The sequence below is a fragment of the Ruditapes philippinarum genome, unplaced genomic scaffold (assembly GCF_026571515.1).
Source record: "Ruditapes philippinarum isolate M1 unplaced genomic scaffold, ASM2657151v2 ctg791_1_1_1_1, whole genome shotgun sequence".
Taxonomy (NCBI): Eukaryota; Metazoa; Mollusca; class Bivalvia; order Venerida; family Veneridae; genus Ruditapes; species Ruditapes philippinarum.
The window spans coordinates 431,930-450,589 of record NW_026861391.1 but is presented as its reverse complement, the minus strand read 5'-3'; the positions used below and the strand labels follow the sequence as shown (position 1 = coordinate 450,589).

The following is an 18,660-nucleotide window of genomic DNA, read 5'->3' as shown; positions in this document are numbered from 1 at the left end:
ATAAGTCAGACTGCACGGCAGGTTGGTAGTGATAAACCCCCACTCACTTTCAGTTCTAGCCGGTTTAGAATTAAATTGAATTAATTGGCGATGAGAACATGATACTAATATATCTGAAAAAGGAATAGATCCCTCGAAAGCAATGAACGCACTCAAATTAAATGAAAATTGCAAATTCGGTTTAACTGAGTCTGTAATGTAGAAGTGCAATATCTATCTCTCATGCCCTGACTGAAGTGGGCCCACTTAAATTACTGACAGAGTCACGCAGGAGCAATTTAATTGTATGACTGTATATTGATTTTACTGATATAAAAAAAGAAATAAATGAAAACTATTGGCAAAAATTTACAGCCAACTACAATATTGTTCAAAATGTATTTTAGATATTGACTATATTTTTCATCTGACCATTACAGCACCTTTCCTTTAACAAAAAAAAGGTGACAGGACATTCATTGATCAGGAGCATATCTATATAATGTTATGATTCTAAAAGGAACGGAGAAATGATAAAAAGTCCATTTTGATTTTGACATCAATAAAAGTTACTTTCATTCAAACCAAGATAGATATTTCAGTCTTGAACGCAAAGCTTGGACTTACAATAGTATTTGTTTAGGTAAGACTGCAGACGTATTAGAAGGTGAATCAACATAGAAAAAAGGAAGAGTTTCTTTTTTTATAAATTGAATGTACTAAAGTTAATCTTCCTAGGAGTATTTAAGTTACTTACGAAATTTTACAGTGTATAATCTATATACCATAAAAGCTTTTACGTAAGTTTGTCATAGCTATTTGTATATGTTTGTTTTAATAAAAACGACGTGTTAAAATACATGTATACATGTACCAATTCAACAACAAATCTAGTTTGATGGTATTTCCCATTAAATAAACTTGTAGATTGCCAAATAACCATTCCAGTGTCAACTTGACTCAAATCAAACAAACTGACTTCTTACAAAGCAACAAGATTGTTCAATAGAAATAAGATATATTAATACCAGAATAAAAAAGAATTCTACTTCAATGTATTGGAATGTAAACGAAAACATTTCAATTGTTATACAGCCATTAAATAAATAATAGATGTTGATTTTTTTTATAGAACAATGATTTCTATTAAGTTTTAAGTTCATCTATAAACAGTTTCCGTATTGCCATTCCGACACAAACTTGTACTGAGGTCATTTGCAAATTTCTAAAAGACCAAACAATGGTCGTGTCAAGTCAGCTTGCCTCTTTCCTGGTATTATATAAAATAAATTACCAGTAAACTTGGCACGTCTCTTAAATATATTTAGGCTTGCTTTGCGCATCATTAACATGATAAAAGCCTTTTAGAGATTATACGTATGACCTAAAATCTTATTGAATGAATACATCGTTCACATTTTTACCTATACCTTTAATTCATAGCACGCTATAACTGTCTTGTTAAAAACTAATTATGTCTCAGAAATGTTTGATATTTTTATTTCTCAAAATATTTTTTATTTTGTTGTCCTGTTTCAGTTTCCAAAAAAGTTACCATTGGCCAATTGCCAGAACCATCGTTTTTCCAACCTTTTTTGGAAATTAGAACAGTTATAGTGATTTAATATTTTCTATGGAAGTCAAAATAGTGCTTTGTTAAGATTTGCTACTTTTATGACAAATAAGTTCAGCACTGAAAAACATTTAACATGTTTACACGTTATGAAACCCATGTTTGCTATTTCTAAATAAAGCAAAATTATTCGTTTCTGAGTAAGGGTTTTTGGACATCTTTTAAGGTTGTTTCAACTTGTTTGTTAATTGTTATTAAAGATTGATTCGCCCTCTCTCTACTCTCTCCTGTTCTATCTTTCGTTTATTGCACCATTTGTTTCCGGTGCATCTTTTTTTTTTTGAAATTGCAAAACGACACACTTTTAAACAGTCTTATTTATAAATCGATCGATATCAATAACAGAACATGCGGTGTTATTAAACATTCATAGCTGAGATTTACCCTGTTCAATTGATCGTATAAATGGGACCGATTATGTCATTATAAAACTATTGACACATCCAATTGAGGCTTATTAAGAGGTTATTAACGACGATAAGAAAATAGCGCGTTTCAAGCTTAAACACTTACACGTCATAAAAATCACCAGGAGTTCTTAATATAGAATTAAACTCTTTTCATCATCACCGGAATATATTTGGCAATAAATCATTTACAGTATTTTGAAGATATTAAGAGACGGAAATCAAACTACACGAGGACAAAGCAGATCAAATCATATCTTTGCGATTGCTTTTGAAACTGACCAAAATCTCCCTTCCTTTTGCATGGGGAAATCCAAAACTTACAAATATCTTATATAATGCAAGACTTCTCTCATGTTCATTATTTTATGTAAGTCAGGAATTCGAACCAGCCAACATGAAATGTTACATTATTATAGTAAGTAGTCAGTGCAATTTCTGATATCATTTTGTTTGTAATTTGCTTAGATGACATATTATATAAAAACATAACTCAAACTTAGTTGACTAGTTGATTTTGATTGTATATTTGTTGCTTTTTTGTTGTTATTCTATTTTTTTAATAGATCAACATATCTTTGGTTAAATAAGTTCAGTTACTCTGGAACATGTATGATAAAATTATGTATTTTTGTGTCCCGTTTCTGCCTAATGCCCCACTTGGTGCCTTTTCAGTTGTCATGTGTACTTTGGCGTTGTTTGGAGCTGAGGCCTTTGACCGTTGCTCTCTATTATCTATACCCTTTTTTAAGTTTTAAGGTATCACTAATAAGAATTATGTTACAATATTTAGTTTTTATTTCAGATATTAAGCGCACAAATGATGATTGTACAGCAAACAACTGCTCAATGTATACATCATCCAAATGCTGAACAGCAAAAGCAACAACTGAAAAGAGACGCTTTTCATGAATATATAAGTAATGGCTGGACTTTAAAAATAATGGACGAATACCGGAAAAATACTAGACCTGAAAGACCGAGTAATCTTATTGACGTCCTAGTACGGCAAAGGGATTATTCCGGAGAGAAAAGCTGTAGGAAAAATAGGATAATTACACCTGATTCTGATATTCAAACACTGTCAACATGTCCATGGTATTATGTTATAGATTTTGATTCTCAGAGAGAACCACAAGTTATTTCAAAAGCAAAATGTTCGTGTAAACGTTGTTTTACTGTAGACAGGGGAGGTAAATCTCGTGATATGTGTAGAGAAATAAATTCCTTTATTCCCGTAATTAAATGGAGGTGTCCAAACAATTATACCGGAAATAAACCGTATTACTTTCAGTATTATCTTGACTATGAAGCCGTTCCGGTAGGATGTACTTGTCAAAGACCATTTAAAATAGGTTGATATCACATACATACTATTTACAACTGCAGAAATATGAACAGAAAAAATGGAAATGGGGTGATTCCTCGGAAGTACAGAAATCAACAATATAATATGAAAATTGAAGACTAAAAGTTAAAATATATGGCTCAAAAGAGAATGTCAAAGAATTTGCCAGGAACGGGCATTACCATAAAAATATCGTCTTTATACTTAAACACACACATTATATACATGTTTTGCCATTAATTTATAGCTATTGTCATAAAATAAAGATTGTACAATAGTTTCTTTAAATAAATTACTAATGTTTATTTATATTCTATTTTCACTAAAGATATTGTTTGATTTTATTGACCTGTCAATTGCATATTGATTACACGGTCAATGCACACAATGTATTAATCTTCAATAAATCACAGTACATATCCATATCGGTACCCTCTTTGCGAAATCTACTCAAATGGTACCCTCTCTGCTCATGTGCTAAAAACAAACCAGCGATGGATAACATTCCAGCTAATGTTCCTTCAACTGACACAAGGAGGTATGTCATGTGGAAAATATGTATACCACGGAACACTAGAATGTATTATCTTTGAGCGTTTATTGTAGTGTGCCATTTTCAATTATTGCAACCTCAAAATAAGCTACATAAAATGGACATGTCCTGCCTCGCCCATCACCTCGACATTATTTTCGGACTGAAATGAACCAGAGGCTTTATTTTATATGCATCATACATACTACATATGTTCATTTATACATAATCTTCAAGAAAATAACAGTTATTATTAAAAAATAAATGTAAAATTAAAAAAAACATCATACTTTTGGTTTTGCAGCGAAACGGGTCGCCTCTTTGCTATTTAGTTTAATAATATTTTATTGCATATTTTGTACATGATTAATTTACACAATCTAACATCAATATATTAAGCATGAATATAATGTACATATAAAAGGGTTGGACCAAAAGTTATACCAACATTATCTAGGGTCCTCCCCTGAAGGTCTATCTTGTTGGCTTAATGGTAACATAGTAAGTAAATGTGGGTTTTAGAAATTCTGAGATATTTATTAATATGATAAGCGATATTATTCATGTATTTTAACTGAAGAAAGAATCGCTTAACCTAAAAAACAAAGAAACTTACAAAATGACTTAATGAGGTAAAATGGAAAAAAAAATATATGCATTAACAATTTGCCACTATAATAAACGTACCAACCTGATTTGAGCAGTTTTAACTTATAGAAATAAATATAGTATATGTGTGAACAAATTAGTAAACTCTACTTGATGAAATTATCCTCTTGAATAGTCTTATGTTCGGTTCTGCAAGTCATCAATACAATTATGCATATTCATGTTTTTGAGTCACGGGAGTTTGAATGGATAATAAGTCTCTTTCGATTCAATGTTTTTTTTATACCGGGTACCCGTCCTAGAACAGGACGTAAAGAAGCAAGAAACGCGAAAGATGGTACAAGACTTTATAATACAGGTAGTCGGAATTCGACCGCAAATATACGTCAATGAATAAATGAATACAGAAGATAAATGAATAAATAAACAAATGAATAAATAATAAACAAATGAATAAATAAACAAGTGCAAATACATTATATAAAATCTATCACGAGCGGAAGTATATATTGATGAAACTTAAAAAGCAGCACAGTACGAATCTAATTTTTTTCTTATGTCCGAGGTGACGGAAAATAATGCTAAATGTTAAGTTATTTGTCATAATAGGAGCAACATGTAACACTGTAATGTTTTTACTTCCATACAAAATACTAAATTACTACAATGTTTAACTTTACTGATTGACAAAAGCAACAGACTGAAGCAGAATTTTGATTAGGTTATAGGCCAATGAGTAACCTTTTTAAACAGGACACCAAAATTACCGTTCTATAACATACTAAGTATACATCACACGATCACGTATATCTGAAAAGTATAAAATATTTCCTATAACTACGGTGATTTATGTGGGTCATCGTGGTATGTATTTATATTGCTGCATTTTGATTGAAAGAAGCTCACATTGGTTCGAATCCTGAGTGGATCGAATTCTTTTATGTTAGTAAGCTACACAGCAAGCTGGCAATTGTCTGTTGATTTTTCTGAAATACTGAAAGAGGGGCATATTATTTTCTTCCACTCACCCAAAAGCTGCAAGACTAGTCTCTATATGAACTTTTGTATTTTGTGCCATTAAACATGAACACTAACTAGTTAGTTAAATGTTATAACATGGTACAAATTGGTTCAAGCTGCATACTCTGTAAATTAATGATATTTCAGTTTAATCTGATTCGTTTACCTTGACTTTTACATGCAGTATAATTCTATGAATGCTTGAATAGGCATTTCTTATTTAAGACAGGCGATTCCTGCCACTGACCAGTTCTAAGATTAAGCATCATAAGTTTAAGTAAAAGCTGTGTTCTTTTATTTACATTAAAATTTTGTGAATAACAGAACTCCGTATCATTACAGTATAGTATATTTTAAACGAAATATTACATACTTAACGATTAACGCAAATAAAAGCGTGTGTCGTGCTTTGATGGTACATGTGTTAAAAAATGAGAGGGTACCTGTGATATAAAAAATTCAAAAACAGAGAGCTGCAAAACCGAAAGTAGGGTGCTTTTATGAATCATGTGTCCGAAAATGATATGTAAATGAACATATGAAATATGTATGTTGCATATATAATCAACCCACAGGTTCATTTCAGCCCGAAAAATATGTCGAGGTGATGGGCGAGTCAGGACATGTCGATTTTCTGTAGCTTATTGTAAAGTTGCAGTACTTGAAAAACGGGTACATGACAAATCAGCACATGAATAAAACATTCTTGTGTTCCGTGGTATACATCTTTTCCACGTGTCATACCTCCTTTCCTTATTACAATGAAATTTTACTGGATTGTTATCTATCGCTGGTTTGGTTTTAGCAGAGAATGACCTGTGCATGTGCAAAGAGGGTACCGTTTGAGCAGATTTCGCAAAGAGGGTACCGATATGGATATGCACCGTGTAAATGATCGGTAAACTTCGTGAGATGTACGCAGTTGGATTTGATTAAATTCAATTTGTTAGTTTATACATAACACATGGGTTTGTGGGTAACAGTAAAAATATTATCCCGAGGAAAATACTGTTACGCCGAGGGTAACCATATTTTTACGAGGGATGATATTTTTACTGTTACTCAAAAACCCATGTGTTATTTATTTTATTACCCCGAGCAATTACTGTGATGATTTTATTTCATTTTCTTTAGAAAATAGACCATGTGACCAGATTTTAAACTGTTAAAATACTGTTACCCTGTAACAGTATAAATTTCTAAGTCACATGGTACACTTGCATTAACAGTATAAATAACTCTCAGTGGCCCATGGGAAATGAACATTAAACAAAAAGTGAGGGGTAATAAAATGAAATAATTATACTGACTGTTATATCGCAATAGGTCAACGTTTATAACTTCTAAATGTCCCACGTGTTGAAAGATCGAGACCGTGTATGTCTACGTTTTTTTTCCTTATTTATCTTTTCAACATTATTGAAGTATGATTTTTTTTTGGTTGTTCTCTTTTTTTAATATAAAACATATTTAGCACTTATTTTTGCAAGGGCCATACACTTTTTGATAGCATGGTTTAAGAATTAAAATTATAATCAATAAATGTCATTTCAATGCCATAAAATGCAATACAAAACAGACAATTCAGGGTTTTAAGTTGTTCCATATCCGTGAAGACCATTTATTTTGCAAGCATTTTCCATTAAAACATACTTCAAAAACAAAGAAAGAATGGGTCAAGAAAAAATGGCAAAAGTATGGCAGAACCATAGACCTCTAATATATTAGTTAATCACTCAACCGACTGTGTTATTGAGGATATGACCAGATCCTAAACATTCAGATAATGTGTCATTAGTCATTTACTCCATATTAATTCTTGTAATCTATACGGACAGACCCGAAATGGAATTGAATATTTAAATTAGTGCTATATTGTATTCATAATTGACAGATCTATAATATCAGACTATATAGTGTTTACTTATAATTTTTTTCCCAATAACCCCCTTACCATCCAACAATAAACGTATATTTCAAAATAAACCTATCCTTAACCCACTTACTGTATTTACCGTTAGTGCCATTAAAAACGTTTTAGCGACTAGGTAATATGCATTTTAAAATATTTTTATAAAGAAATGTTGCCTTATGACCATGTTGGATTTCTGACAAAAAACTTCTTATTTTACATCACACTGCATTTAATGTGTTTACATGTACTCTGTTAAATTCTTCCTTAATTCTGCAATGTAGAGTTTATTCTAACTTTGATATGAAGCTTTTACAAGCACACTGTCTTTGACTTCTCAAACATCATCATGTGAATTGTGTATTTGTAACATAAATGCTTGTGATTATGGAACGGGGACCTCTGTAAACTATTGTGACGTAGATTTGATTAACTTTCTTTACTTTGATAAACTTAACAACAGTATTGTATAATAGAATTTATCACATAATACAACCATTCTTATGATACATAGTAAATAAAACATTTTAAGTACAAATGACATTCGTTGTCTTACATTTTTTGAGAACATTATTATCAGCTCTAACAAATATTGAATTATCATTAACTATTTATTAAAGTTGCATGAAAGCTTTATTTTAAACCTGATAATATTAGAATGTCTTTTAAACTTTAAATACTTTTTCCGACGAAAGAAGTAAGAGTCTGTTCTCGTAAAAAAGAATAAAAAGCGTAGGGGGTTTAAATATTAACTTATTTACGTCAGATGTAAAATAGTTACTATATATGCAATGATCAGTTTATATACGAATTAAAAGTAAATTTACCTATTCCTGCATGAATGTAAATATTTGTATAACGTTTCAACGTAACAGGAAGTTAATGATTTAGTATTAAACACCTTTTCCGTATGTAATCAAACAGATATTCTAATATAAATAAAATATATGTCTTATGGGCGTTCAGCAAGTTTAACCACTGGGTGAGGGGAAAAAACCTATAGAATTTTTTTTTATTTAAGGCATGCCAAATCAAATATGTCCAACGTTATATATTTAATTTTCATTAAAACATTTTACAAACTTTATAAACAATGTGCCTTTCCATTTACATTCGTCAAATTATAATAAAAATACCCCCAAAAAACATAATTTGTGGTTAAGAAAAAATAATTACTGTTTAAACACAGTTTCTGCATACCATTATTTCAACGCTGAAAGGATAGTTGCGTTGTCACAAACAAAACATTAAGTTATTGTTAACGGGAGATTTCTCTTATATTTACCAACGGAAATATGCTAACAATTACATTTTCCTAAACTAACCTATGAATCATCTACAAATAATTCAATTCAATTTATTTATTCAGGATATGAGCAAAAACATGTTCATCGCCTTAAATATGATGGCGACAGTAACAATATCAACATTTGATAAGATCATGGAAATATAAACATTCCTCCATGTCCATTTTATTTTTATATAAAAAAATTAAAATGTATCTTAAAGTAAAACATTGTAAAGTGAAGAAAGAAGGCAATCTTTGTATTGCAAACGGCGCTTACAATCTACGTAAATTACCAAGCAAAATAGCCCTTACTGCGTTAGAGATATGGTGATTAATATTGCAATATCAGTCAAATACATCACATATCATGTAAATTATAACTTGAATCTTGAGTGTTTTTTTTACTTATCTTAAAATCTTAGTACAAGTTTGGTTTTCTTGAAATATTTGGCTTATCTGGAGACATACAGCTTCAGGGAGCTTCGCTGGGGTCCAAAAGCCTAAAACGTGGCAAATTAAAATATTTCAAAGGTAAAACATGAAGCTTAACCGACATATATTCAAATGATAGCAAAAATATGTATCGATTATTTTATTGTTAAAACTATATTTTGACCGATTATTGGCATGAAATGAGCTTGAACTATCTATTGCTTTTCATTTTCGTGTCATGAATATGAAAACTTATTTCTTGTTCCGTCATATAAAAAAAACTCAGCAGAGATCCCTTTATATTTTATTGTTTAAATGCATATATTTAGATATATTAATTTCTGGCAAACTCAATTAAATTGATGAAGTAACCCTTATCCATGAAAAGAGACAAATATAATTTCAAGCTTGGATTTCCTCCTAAGAGTACATAGCAACCTTGCTCTTTCAACTATTTCATTTATCAGCTAAAACTGCAACATAGACTGTGTGTTTTAAATGGGAATTTACTACTTGTTTACCGCCTCCGTGATCGAGGGGTTAGAGTGGATGACTTCTAATCCAGTTACCTCTCTGGCTTGGGTTCGATCCCCGGGATATGCTTTGGTAGTTTAGCATGGAGGAAGGTAGTCTAGTACTGGTGAACGATGGTTAGGAAACTACCCGCCTATATGACTGAAATACTGTTGGGAAAAGGCGTAAAATGAAACAAACAAACAAACAAACAAACAAACAAACAAAAACTACTTGTTTACTCTTATTTTAAGGAGAGGGGTGTTTTTGTTTTTTTACACAAGTCCATATCTTATCATCATTGAAAGCAAATTAGGAAAAGTAAAACTAGTACTTGTAAGTGCATTGTGTTACGTCTTATAATTTTGTTCAAATATATCATTTGATTTAACGTCTGTTGTACTTAAATTCTGTACTTTGTCCTAAAGTATGCACCACTGGATGCCTTTTCGGTGGTCATATGTGACTTGGTTTTATCGGGAGTTTCGATCTGGCAACGTCGTTCTGTCTTGATTGTTTTTTTTTTCTATTCATATAAACGCGATGATGACAGCTACACATTTCTATACGTAATACAATTTTGCAATATTGATATATAGCTTTTACCTTTGAATATGTAAATACTATTATGCCGATGTGATTAGTTTATTTTAAATCTGTAAGAACGTATCTTATCTATTTTGGATTAATATCAATTATTCTTTGTGTGCCTTTTGTTGCTGGCTTATTTATTGGATATTCTTACAACATCTGTGCCATATTTTGTAGTGAAATTGACAAAAAGGGAATTTTTGAACAATTCCCATCGGATGTTAAATTTCAACAAAATTTAATTTATATATTACATATGAATACAAGAAAAGGAATTATTGCAACAGGAGTACAATTTCCTTACCCTTTATTACTACAATTACAGTTCACAACGCCTTTGCGTTAATACAGTTTGACTTCAAGGTTATATTGTAATTGGCATGGCAAAATTAGTGAATATTTGGATAGGTTAAATCATTAAATACATTCAAATCAAGTAAATTACGTTAAATATGTAGAGGAAATAAATTATAACTGTAAAAGTTCGCCGACGAATTAATGAACAAACATTTACTAATGTTCAGGATTTGTTGATAAATCTTTTCCTGTTGAGTTAGGAAACACCTGTATGTTATTCTCCTTTAATCCTATATAAAACATGTTTTATTCTAGGGAATACATTAAAGTGTTAACTTTACAGATTAACTTATCGTCAAAAATATTTTATACAACCTAAATAAAAAATATGAAAATATTTTCGCCGACTGTAAGTACCTTTGAGAGTATTTGGGATTTTTTCTTTTCTTATTTTTTTCTTTCTTGATGAATAATTATGTGCACATTTGGTAGAATATGTTGCAAATGTCTTTCTCTGCCTAACGGAGTGCACGGAAGGACTATTGTGGTCTTCCATCATCAATAAAGCTAAAAGGTCACAGTACCTTTCCAGTGTCTGTGAGATTTTATACCAACCAGAATATAACACAATGAGATATAATGCAAGGAATAACTAAAATTACAGCAAAACTCTTTTATAAGTATTGTTGAAAGTATATAAAGAACAGTTTTTCTGTTTAAATCACACAGACTACTCTCATTCCCGTAAAGTTCTCATTTGCATAAGACTGACAAAACGTAAAACTTTAAACCTGCATTGATACGAAACACATTAAACATTTGCTGACATACAGAAAAAAATATATATTTATTCAAAACAAGTTACTGGCTCATAAGTGGCATAGAATAAACAAATTATATCATAGAAGCATACGTCAATTTTGATACTTAATCTACGTTCTGAATTTTCTGTAAATGATTTTTATCATACATTTTTAACTAAAAAAACATAAGTATACAAATATACGAATACAAATGAAATGACATAGTATTGCAACGAGATATCATTTGGTCATATAGATACCAAAAGTCAAACGAGAAAATAACAGTTACTGTACAACTGCTTATATTTACTTTAAAATATTTATGGCTTTCTTTTCTTTCAGATATTAACACTGGTCTTGATGTGCGAACACTTTATTCAATCAACGAGCCAATGCGTACATCCATCTGACGCAAATCAACAGATCAATCGGCTCAAAAACCAAGTGTTTCGTAACTACATTCTTGGTGACTGGACATACAATGTAATAGACGAATACCGTAAAATAACAAGACATAATTTTCCAAGAAACCTTCTTGATGCGACAACCAGACAAAGTCAAATTCACGGAAAGAGAAGCTGTAAAGAAAACATAAAGGTTACATCTGATTCAGATATTGAGGTACAATCGACATGTCCATGGTATACTGTGATGGACTTTAATGCTCAACGAGTACCACAAACAATTGCTAAAGCAAAATGCTCCTGTAACCGTTGTTTTACTACAGATCGGACTGGCAAAACACGTGATAGATGCACAAGTGTTAATTCATTCATTCCAGTCGTCAAATGGAGTTGTCAAAGTAACGGTCCTAGTCCAATTCCGAAATACTTTCAATATTTCATCGACATTGAAACCGTTCCGGTTGGATGCACATGTAAACGGCCAAGTATCATTTAAGAGTATTATTTTAAATTAAACAAATGTTTACAGAAACATTTTACAACAACGAAAATGGAAAAAAGTTGGCTGGACTGTTAATTTAATAGAACATTATTTAGGATATAATATTTTACTAAAGCATGCTATAAAATTGTTATGTTATAAAAGTGTTATGTTATATTTTTTTTCTAAATTAAGTCATCATATGAAATATGTAAGATATTTTACACAATGTTCTAGTCAGTCGCATTTTGTCTCCAGTATCTATTGCAATATCTTTATTGATATTTTTGATTCATGTTCTCATATTTTTATGTAATTTTAGGTCTAGTGTTCATAAATACATTATTGTTTTAGCAAAAAAGTGAATATACTCAATTATCGAAATATCAATTATTCAGTCACTTGAAAGGAGAACAATTGATAACATTTACTTCATTTATGACTTGATTCACGAAAATTACAATGTATGTTCAAAATACAAAGCAACTTAATCATAAATGTACAGTTATTGCAAGAAATAGATGTATACATGTATTACAAATTATAGTTCGCAATAAATTGATGTCGTTAGTGAAGGACGTATTGTTTAAACAGGATAAAAACTTGTTTTCATTTTTGCTAGTCCAAAATAAATACTCAACAGAAGAAATTGTCTATGTTTTTATTAATTCAACGAAAAATGTCTGTTGTAGTACAAATACAAGTGAATTTACAATATTATTTTAATAGTTTGCTTTCTAAAACTAGAATGATTTATCACAACAGGAAATGTTATTTGTGATATTATATATTCACATTTGTACACAAGCTTGACGGATGAGTGCATTGAAAAGTAGCTTCAAGAACGGTATATAAATCATACCTAATCTTTAAAATCTTTACAAAACCAAACTGTAGTAATTTAATAGCGTTTATCCACCGACGCCCACATGATAATAGTTATGCGTTCATTGACAAGTTCATAGTTTATCTACATTATTGATAACTTTGATAAAAAAACATACAAATATTGCTCTCACTTTGTAAAGGAGATGTCAATATATAGATGTTATCCAAAATACTTGACACTTCGCTTAATACAGTCGTACACTATTATATTACTTTTAATTCACACTGATTTACATATCTCAAATAAAGTGTCGGCTGTTTGTGTAGATACCTTTAGACAGATTTGTGAATCTTTGTTTCATCGAAATTGTATCACGTATACTCCACTAACAATGTTGTCTAGGTCAATGACAAAGTAGGGACAATATTAATGGTAATTTAAATAAAGCACGGTCATCCGTCCAATAACATGCTTTATCTTAACGTTTTCAATTGTACCGTGTTTGTGAACCGCAATGCCTCAACCAAGGACCTAACATATTGCATTTGTAGTTATTATTCAGCAGATAATTTCATTGATTGTATTATTGTTATATAACATCTCTTTATTTACTCGAATGATGGTACTTATCATATTTATGAAACATATTACTAATAACCTGGTCAAAGATAAGTAAACAACAATCACGATAATAAACCAGTTATAAGAAGCATGCACCAAACTTTATACTGTTGAATCACCCTTAGGATATGTGGCCTGCTTTTTAAATTTGTCTTTTGACGTCTTATCTGTGATATGCAGGCTTCATATCCTCTGATCCCCTTTCGCAATTCCATTTTATTTACATGTAGTTCCGCCCATTGTTTTCTCGTTTAGGGCACACGCATTTTTTTACTTGGGGACCACATGCCGCTTTTCATGGAATGGCACTTACGTGTCACATTGAAGGTTCCAGGATAACCGCCATATGAACACATCTGCGGATGTTTCAAAAGTCCAAATTGTACCAGTATGTGATAAATGTTGAATTCTGCTTCAGCCGGTGCTAGGGGGCGTGGATGTAGTCCGGAACATTTTCAATTTTGCCGTGTTGGGCTTTCTTTAGGGATTCTTATTGTCTCTATTTAAACTATTACTTTATTAAAACAAATAGACAACCCCATACACCAAGAAAGACCCCAGTTCGAAATAATTTGTTTTATATATTCAACAAGAGACATGGCGTCGATCAATGCCGGATGCCTGACCATGACCTGCTAGTCTGCTCTGTATAATGGATTTGTCCATCTTTTAACTTTAAACCGTTTCATGCGAAATTTAAAGGATTTCAATATCAAAATACAAAATATGTCTACCAAAAGTATAAAGCCTGGACATACTATATGAATGTGCAAGCCTACCAGGGTTCTACCGATGGCAAGCGAACCGGTCCCACATTACTTTCGTTGGCATCGTGTTACAAGCTTAATCAAGGACCTAAACAGCCACTTATTGATAAATATGATACACTGGTAGTTCAAGCCTTCTGAGCCAGTGGTATAAGCTTATTTAAAAATAAATTTTCATTCAATTTGGTCTTATTTTAGAGAATCTTGTTAACAGTAACAAATTAAAGCGTGCTATATATTAGATGTTAATTTGAAGAAAACAAAAGCCAAATTAAGTGATACATAATATATAATTCCTTGTTATTATAATGGCGCCTAGAAGTGTGAACTGTACATTGTTATTTTCAACTAGAAATAATAACAGTGAGCAGTAAAGTCAGATTTAAAGGATATGTGGGCTTTCTAAATTGGTGGTGTTAAGATACATATTGATTTGTGGTGGCCAGGATTGACCATTTCTGACTATGACCAGATTAAATACATCCAATCATTTTTAATATTGACGCGTTTGACAACTTAATTTATTCTAGTGTCTTTTAACCGTCTTATAAACAAGTTATGAGAAAATAAATACGTGTTTGTAGATTAACATTGTTCGAATACTTTAGAACAACGTAGTATAAAAATTACGAGCATTTATGTTTTTGACTGTTTTAGTTCATGAATCTAACAACTGTAATATAGATATAACCATATCGTATATGTATAATTTTATTCAATAAATAAATTAAAATTAAATAATTCTAGACAGTATAAGTGTATACATGTATTATAATTAATGCGAGAAACTTATCAGTAAAATCAAAACATACATACATCATGGCATGATTGACTAGAATCTATAAATGTGTAATCTCGAATTCGTAAATTGTATTCCTAATTTTAAGTTCTTTTATTTACTCCATCATTCTGAATAAACGATGTCTGAACACGTTTCCTTGAACTGCCCTCCTTGCACGAATACATCGACAACCAACAGGCACTTCTTCTATATACTTGTTAAACACATATTGACCAGAATACAAATCACACTCTTTCCTTAAAATTGGAATATATGAATGTATAGGGCGACACGATCCCCTATGACAATGCTCGCACTGACACACGGCTTTTGCCAGTCTTTTAGGGTATCTATTCTCGTCAAAATCTATAACATAATTCCAGGGACACATTTCCCCATGATTACGCTCACTGTCAGTTATGACATTTCCTCCATTTTCAGGAATAACACATGTGCCGGTAGGTATATGGCTTTGTTCCCTGTTGTCATAGTGTTCGGGGATATTCCTAATAATGTCATTTGATTTCAAGCATGGTATTGTATTAAGTGAAAAGTTTCTAAATCCATCGTCTGTATAAAGGCCGAGAAGGGCATTGGCAACCTCAAGGTGTAGATTATCAGGCTCTCTACATGCAAATATAGCTGTTTCTTGAGACATTCCAAACGCAATGATAATCAAAGACCACTGAAATAAAAAAAGAAACATAAACTATTTAAAAATATTAACAAATACAATCATAAACCGAGAAATATCTTAATTACATTAATGCATAATAAAGTTAGATATTAAGAAAAGATATTTACCTTTATCAAAAACATTTTCTTTGGTACTCAGTGACAGTTTCTATCTAGAAATTATCTTAATTAATCTGGACATACAATGACACCATGATGTGTGTATATATACTCACCTAGGAACCGGACGTCCTCACTTCTGTACAAATGTCCAGAATTCCCGACACAGACGTCAGTGCTTTATTGTAAGCTATACTCAAAAATAATAATCATTTCTCTAAATGCTTCAGCGCATTCCACCACTTACGATGAGTGCTAAACATTATCATTACGTTGATCTTGTCCCAAAAGTAAAAACGAATCAAAATGTTACATCGTTTTCATTTCAGCCCCACCCTAGTCAATGGTGTGTGAATTATTAGTTTGATATTAGTTTCACATTTTGATTTAAGACAGATAACCTAATAGGAGACGAACATTGCACTTAAAGATTTGACACTTTCGCTTATTTGAATTTTCTAGGTGGTGCCCCACTGCTGTCCTGTAAACTGTGACAGTATTTGTGACAGTATACTGTGAGTATTGTTGACGTAACTTGGCCAAATATACTTATGTTTTTTAAGTTAATTGCAAAGCTGCACAATGTTAGATTAAAAAAGAACAGTTCAGTTTTCGTTGGAGTATAAAACATGCACTCATATTGGCAGAAGTGGTACATTTGTAATTAATTGTATAATGTGCACATTTTATCAAATGCAATTAGTCATTGATGATTAACTCAAATGCAAATAGCTTAAGAGAAACTAAAACTCACCAGTACATGAAACTGGTTTAAAATGTAACCTAAATTTATATTAACGTATTTCAATTTTTACCAACAATTTCTACAAGTGTGTTAGGGCTCATAATACACCACAATAACACTTGCAGATAATTTACTTCATCGTCACCTTGATGATTTTCGTTATTACAAATAATTTGTTACGATAATGAAGCATGATTTTATGTTTTAATCATACAACATGTAGTATATTAAAATCTATAATATGCTTGCGACTTTATGTGTACATAGATGAATGTAAGTATATCTATTATTTTAGATAAAATACATAATAAAAAATGGGAAAAAATGATTAAATGCAAATAACACGTTGATGGTGATATGTCTGCTCTATGTGCGTTCTTAGTTTTTTTCTGCTAAGGTATTTTCGCTCGCCAGAAAAAATAAACAACGACAATAAACGTTGAGAATTTTAAGTAAAGACACAGTTAACTTACTAATGTAGAGGGTTCTATCCTCTATTTTAACAGCACACACTTAAATATTATGATTGTCAGAATACATTCATTCATATTTTACATTAATTTATTTTTTCGCTGTGTATTTTTCCTTTTTTCGAGTCTAATCGTTTGGTTTAGATTGTTTATTCATGTATTCATTTATTGCCGTCTTGCTATTCTATACACTGCTTCATTGGCCGTTAAGAAGTCATAAAACCATCATATCTTATCTAATAGTGTGCAATCACTATTTCAACAAAGTAAAGATGAAATATTTATAGATATAAGACAGGGCATACTTCAGATAACGAGTTACGAAGATTTTCGTTGAATCAATTAACAAATGGAGACAATAGATTACTTGGTTTTATAGAGTTAATTCATGACTGAAAATGATAAATAAAAGGAATTTAGAAGTAAACACTCGACAAGTAACAAGAAACAATGATTCTGAATGGCCATTACCTGCAGTATTTAGATAGAGTACGATGCTTCTTTTGTGTAGCTACAATAATGCAATAGGCAAAGGCACGCACTGTTGTGAGTATAAACTTTAAGAAGAGGCGATACATAGAGCGCGCTTATTTCTTCCCATCGGTACGTGTACGTCGTAGAGAGGACACAGGGCATCGGCAGAAGATTTGAAGACTTGGGACGGCACTAAATATCGAAACTTGTACTGCGGACCAGCTGCCGATGTCCTGACTAAAGCCCCTAGCACAGTTAGACGGCTTGAACTGCAGGCCTTTTGCTGGCACAAACAGCCCATTCAGGGCTACCCTTTCATATTGTCATAGGTTGCTGTACATTTAGGTTCTCATTGACCGCCGTACAATGACCTTTTTTGGCTCAAAATTCATATCTTTTGCTAATACTCCGTGGAAATTGCATGAGGTTAATTTTCACCTCTTTATCCTTCAAAATTAACTCTTAAAGGGCATGATTTGTGTTATGTCCGGGGTCTGTACTCGACAGCAAAAGCTGCATTTTGTGCCCTTACGGGCGGATGGACCCTCATTAAGCATAAACTACATACATACATACGAAGCTGAATATCATCTATCAATGATGTGCTTGTTATATAAGTATATATAACTTACAATAGATAAAACACGGATAGCTCACATACGGATTGTGTTGTTTGGTATGAACAATAATAAGACCATGTTTCAAAGAAGGCATACAGAAGGACTTCCAACAAAATACATAATCTTCCGACTTTAACACTAGTTTCTACTTTGTCGTGCCATATAACCAGTACAGCAAAAACAAATGTAAGTTGAAATGAAAGTTTATTATAATAAAATACTAGTAATTCGTAATTGGCAAGTACGAAGAAAGCAAACACATATAAACAATTAGTGACTGAAGTGACGGTCTTACTGTCGAGTTAAAGA

General features: G+C 31.5%; 3 protein-coding genes across 4 annotated transcripts; 2 read left to right on the top strand and 1 right to left on the bottom strand.

Annotated features, from left to right (window-relative positions):
- The first annotated feature begins 2,234 nt into the window (after positions 1–2,234).
- LOC132715489 (interleukin 17-like protein) lies at positions 2,235–4,060 on the top strand. The gene is made up of 2 exons (XM_060698497.1): positions 2,235–2,437; positions 2,825–4,060. The coding sequence occupies exons 1-2, from the start codon at positions 2,417–2,419 to the stop codon at positions 3,377–3,379; spliced, it is 576 nt and encodes a 191-aa protein (XP_060554480.1). The 5' UTR covers positions 2,235–2,416; the 3' UTR covers positions 3,380–4,060.
- A 6,254-nt stretch (positions 4,061–10,314) lies between these two features.
- LOC132715488 (interleukin 17-like protein) lies at positions 10,315–12,884 on the top strand. The gene is made up of 2 exons (XM_060698496.1): positions 10,315–10,970; positions 11,707–12,884. Exons 1-2 carry the CDS (start codon positions 10,950–10,952, stop codon positions 12,262–12,264), a joined length of 579 nt encoding a protein of 192 aa, XP_060554479.1. The 5' UTR covers positions 10,315–10,949; the 3' UTR covers positions 12,265–12,884.
- Positions 12,885–15,270: 2,386 nt separating this feature from the next.
- On the bottom strand, positions 15,271–16,346 carry LOC132715487 (interleukin-17C-like). 2 transcript variants are annotated; one of them, XM_060698494.1, is made up of 2 exons: positions 16,052–16,112; positions 15,271–15,932 (listed from the first exon to the last, which is right to left on the bottom strand). In XM_060698494.1, exons 1-2 carry the CDS (start codon positions 16,064–16,066, stop codon positions 15,363–15,365), a joined length of 585 nt encoding a protein of 194 aa, XP_060554477.1. In that variant the 5' UTR covers positions 16,067–16,112; the 3' UTR covers positions 15,271–15,362. The 2 variants fall into 2 exon arrangements, with proteins under 2 accessions (XP_060554477.1, XP_060554478.1); XM_060698495.1 differs by lacking the exon at positions 16,052–16,112 and adding an exon at positions 16,159–16,346 and having other exon boundaries at positions 15,272–15,932.
- Positions 16,347–18,660: the final 2,314 nt, after the last annotated feature.

What these genes read in the sequence shown, in the direction of transcription:
- LOC132715488 (XM_060698496.1), top strand. Translation starts at nt 10,950, where the DNA reads ATGAAAATATTTTCGCCGACT. An exon ending in TGAAAATATTTTCGCCGACT is followed by an intron (nt 10,971 to 11,706) that starts GTAAGTACCTTT and finishes CTTTTCTTTCAG; the next exon opens with ATATTAACACTGGTCTTGAT.
- LOC132715489 (XM_060698497.1), top strand. Translation starts at nt 2,417, where the DNA reads ATGAAATGTTACATTATTATA. An exon ending in TGAAATGTTACATTATTATA is followed by an intron (nt 2,438 to 2,824) that starts GTAAGTAGTCAG and finishes TTTTTATTTCAG; the next exon opens with ATATTAAGCGCACAAATGAT.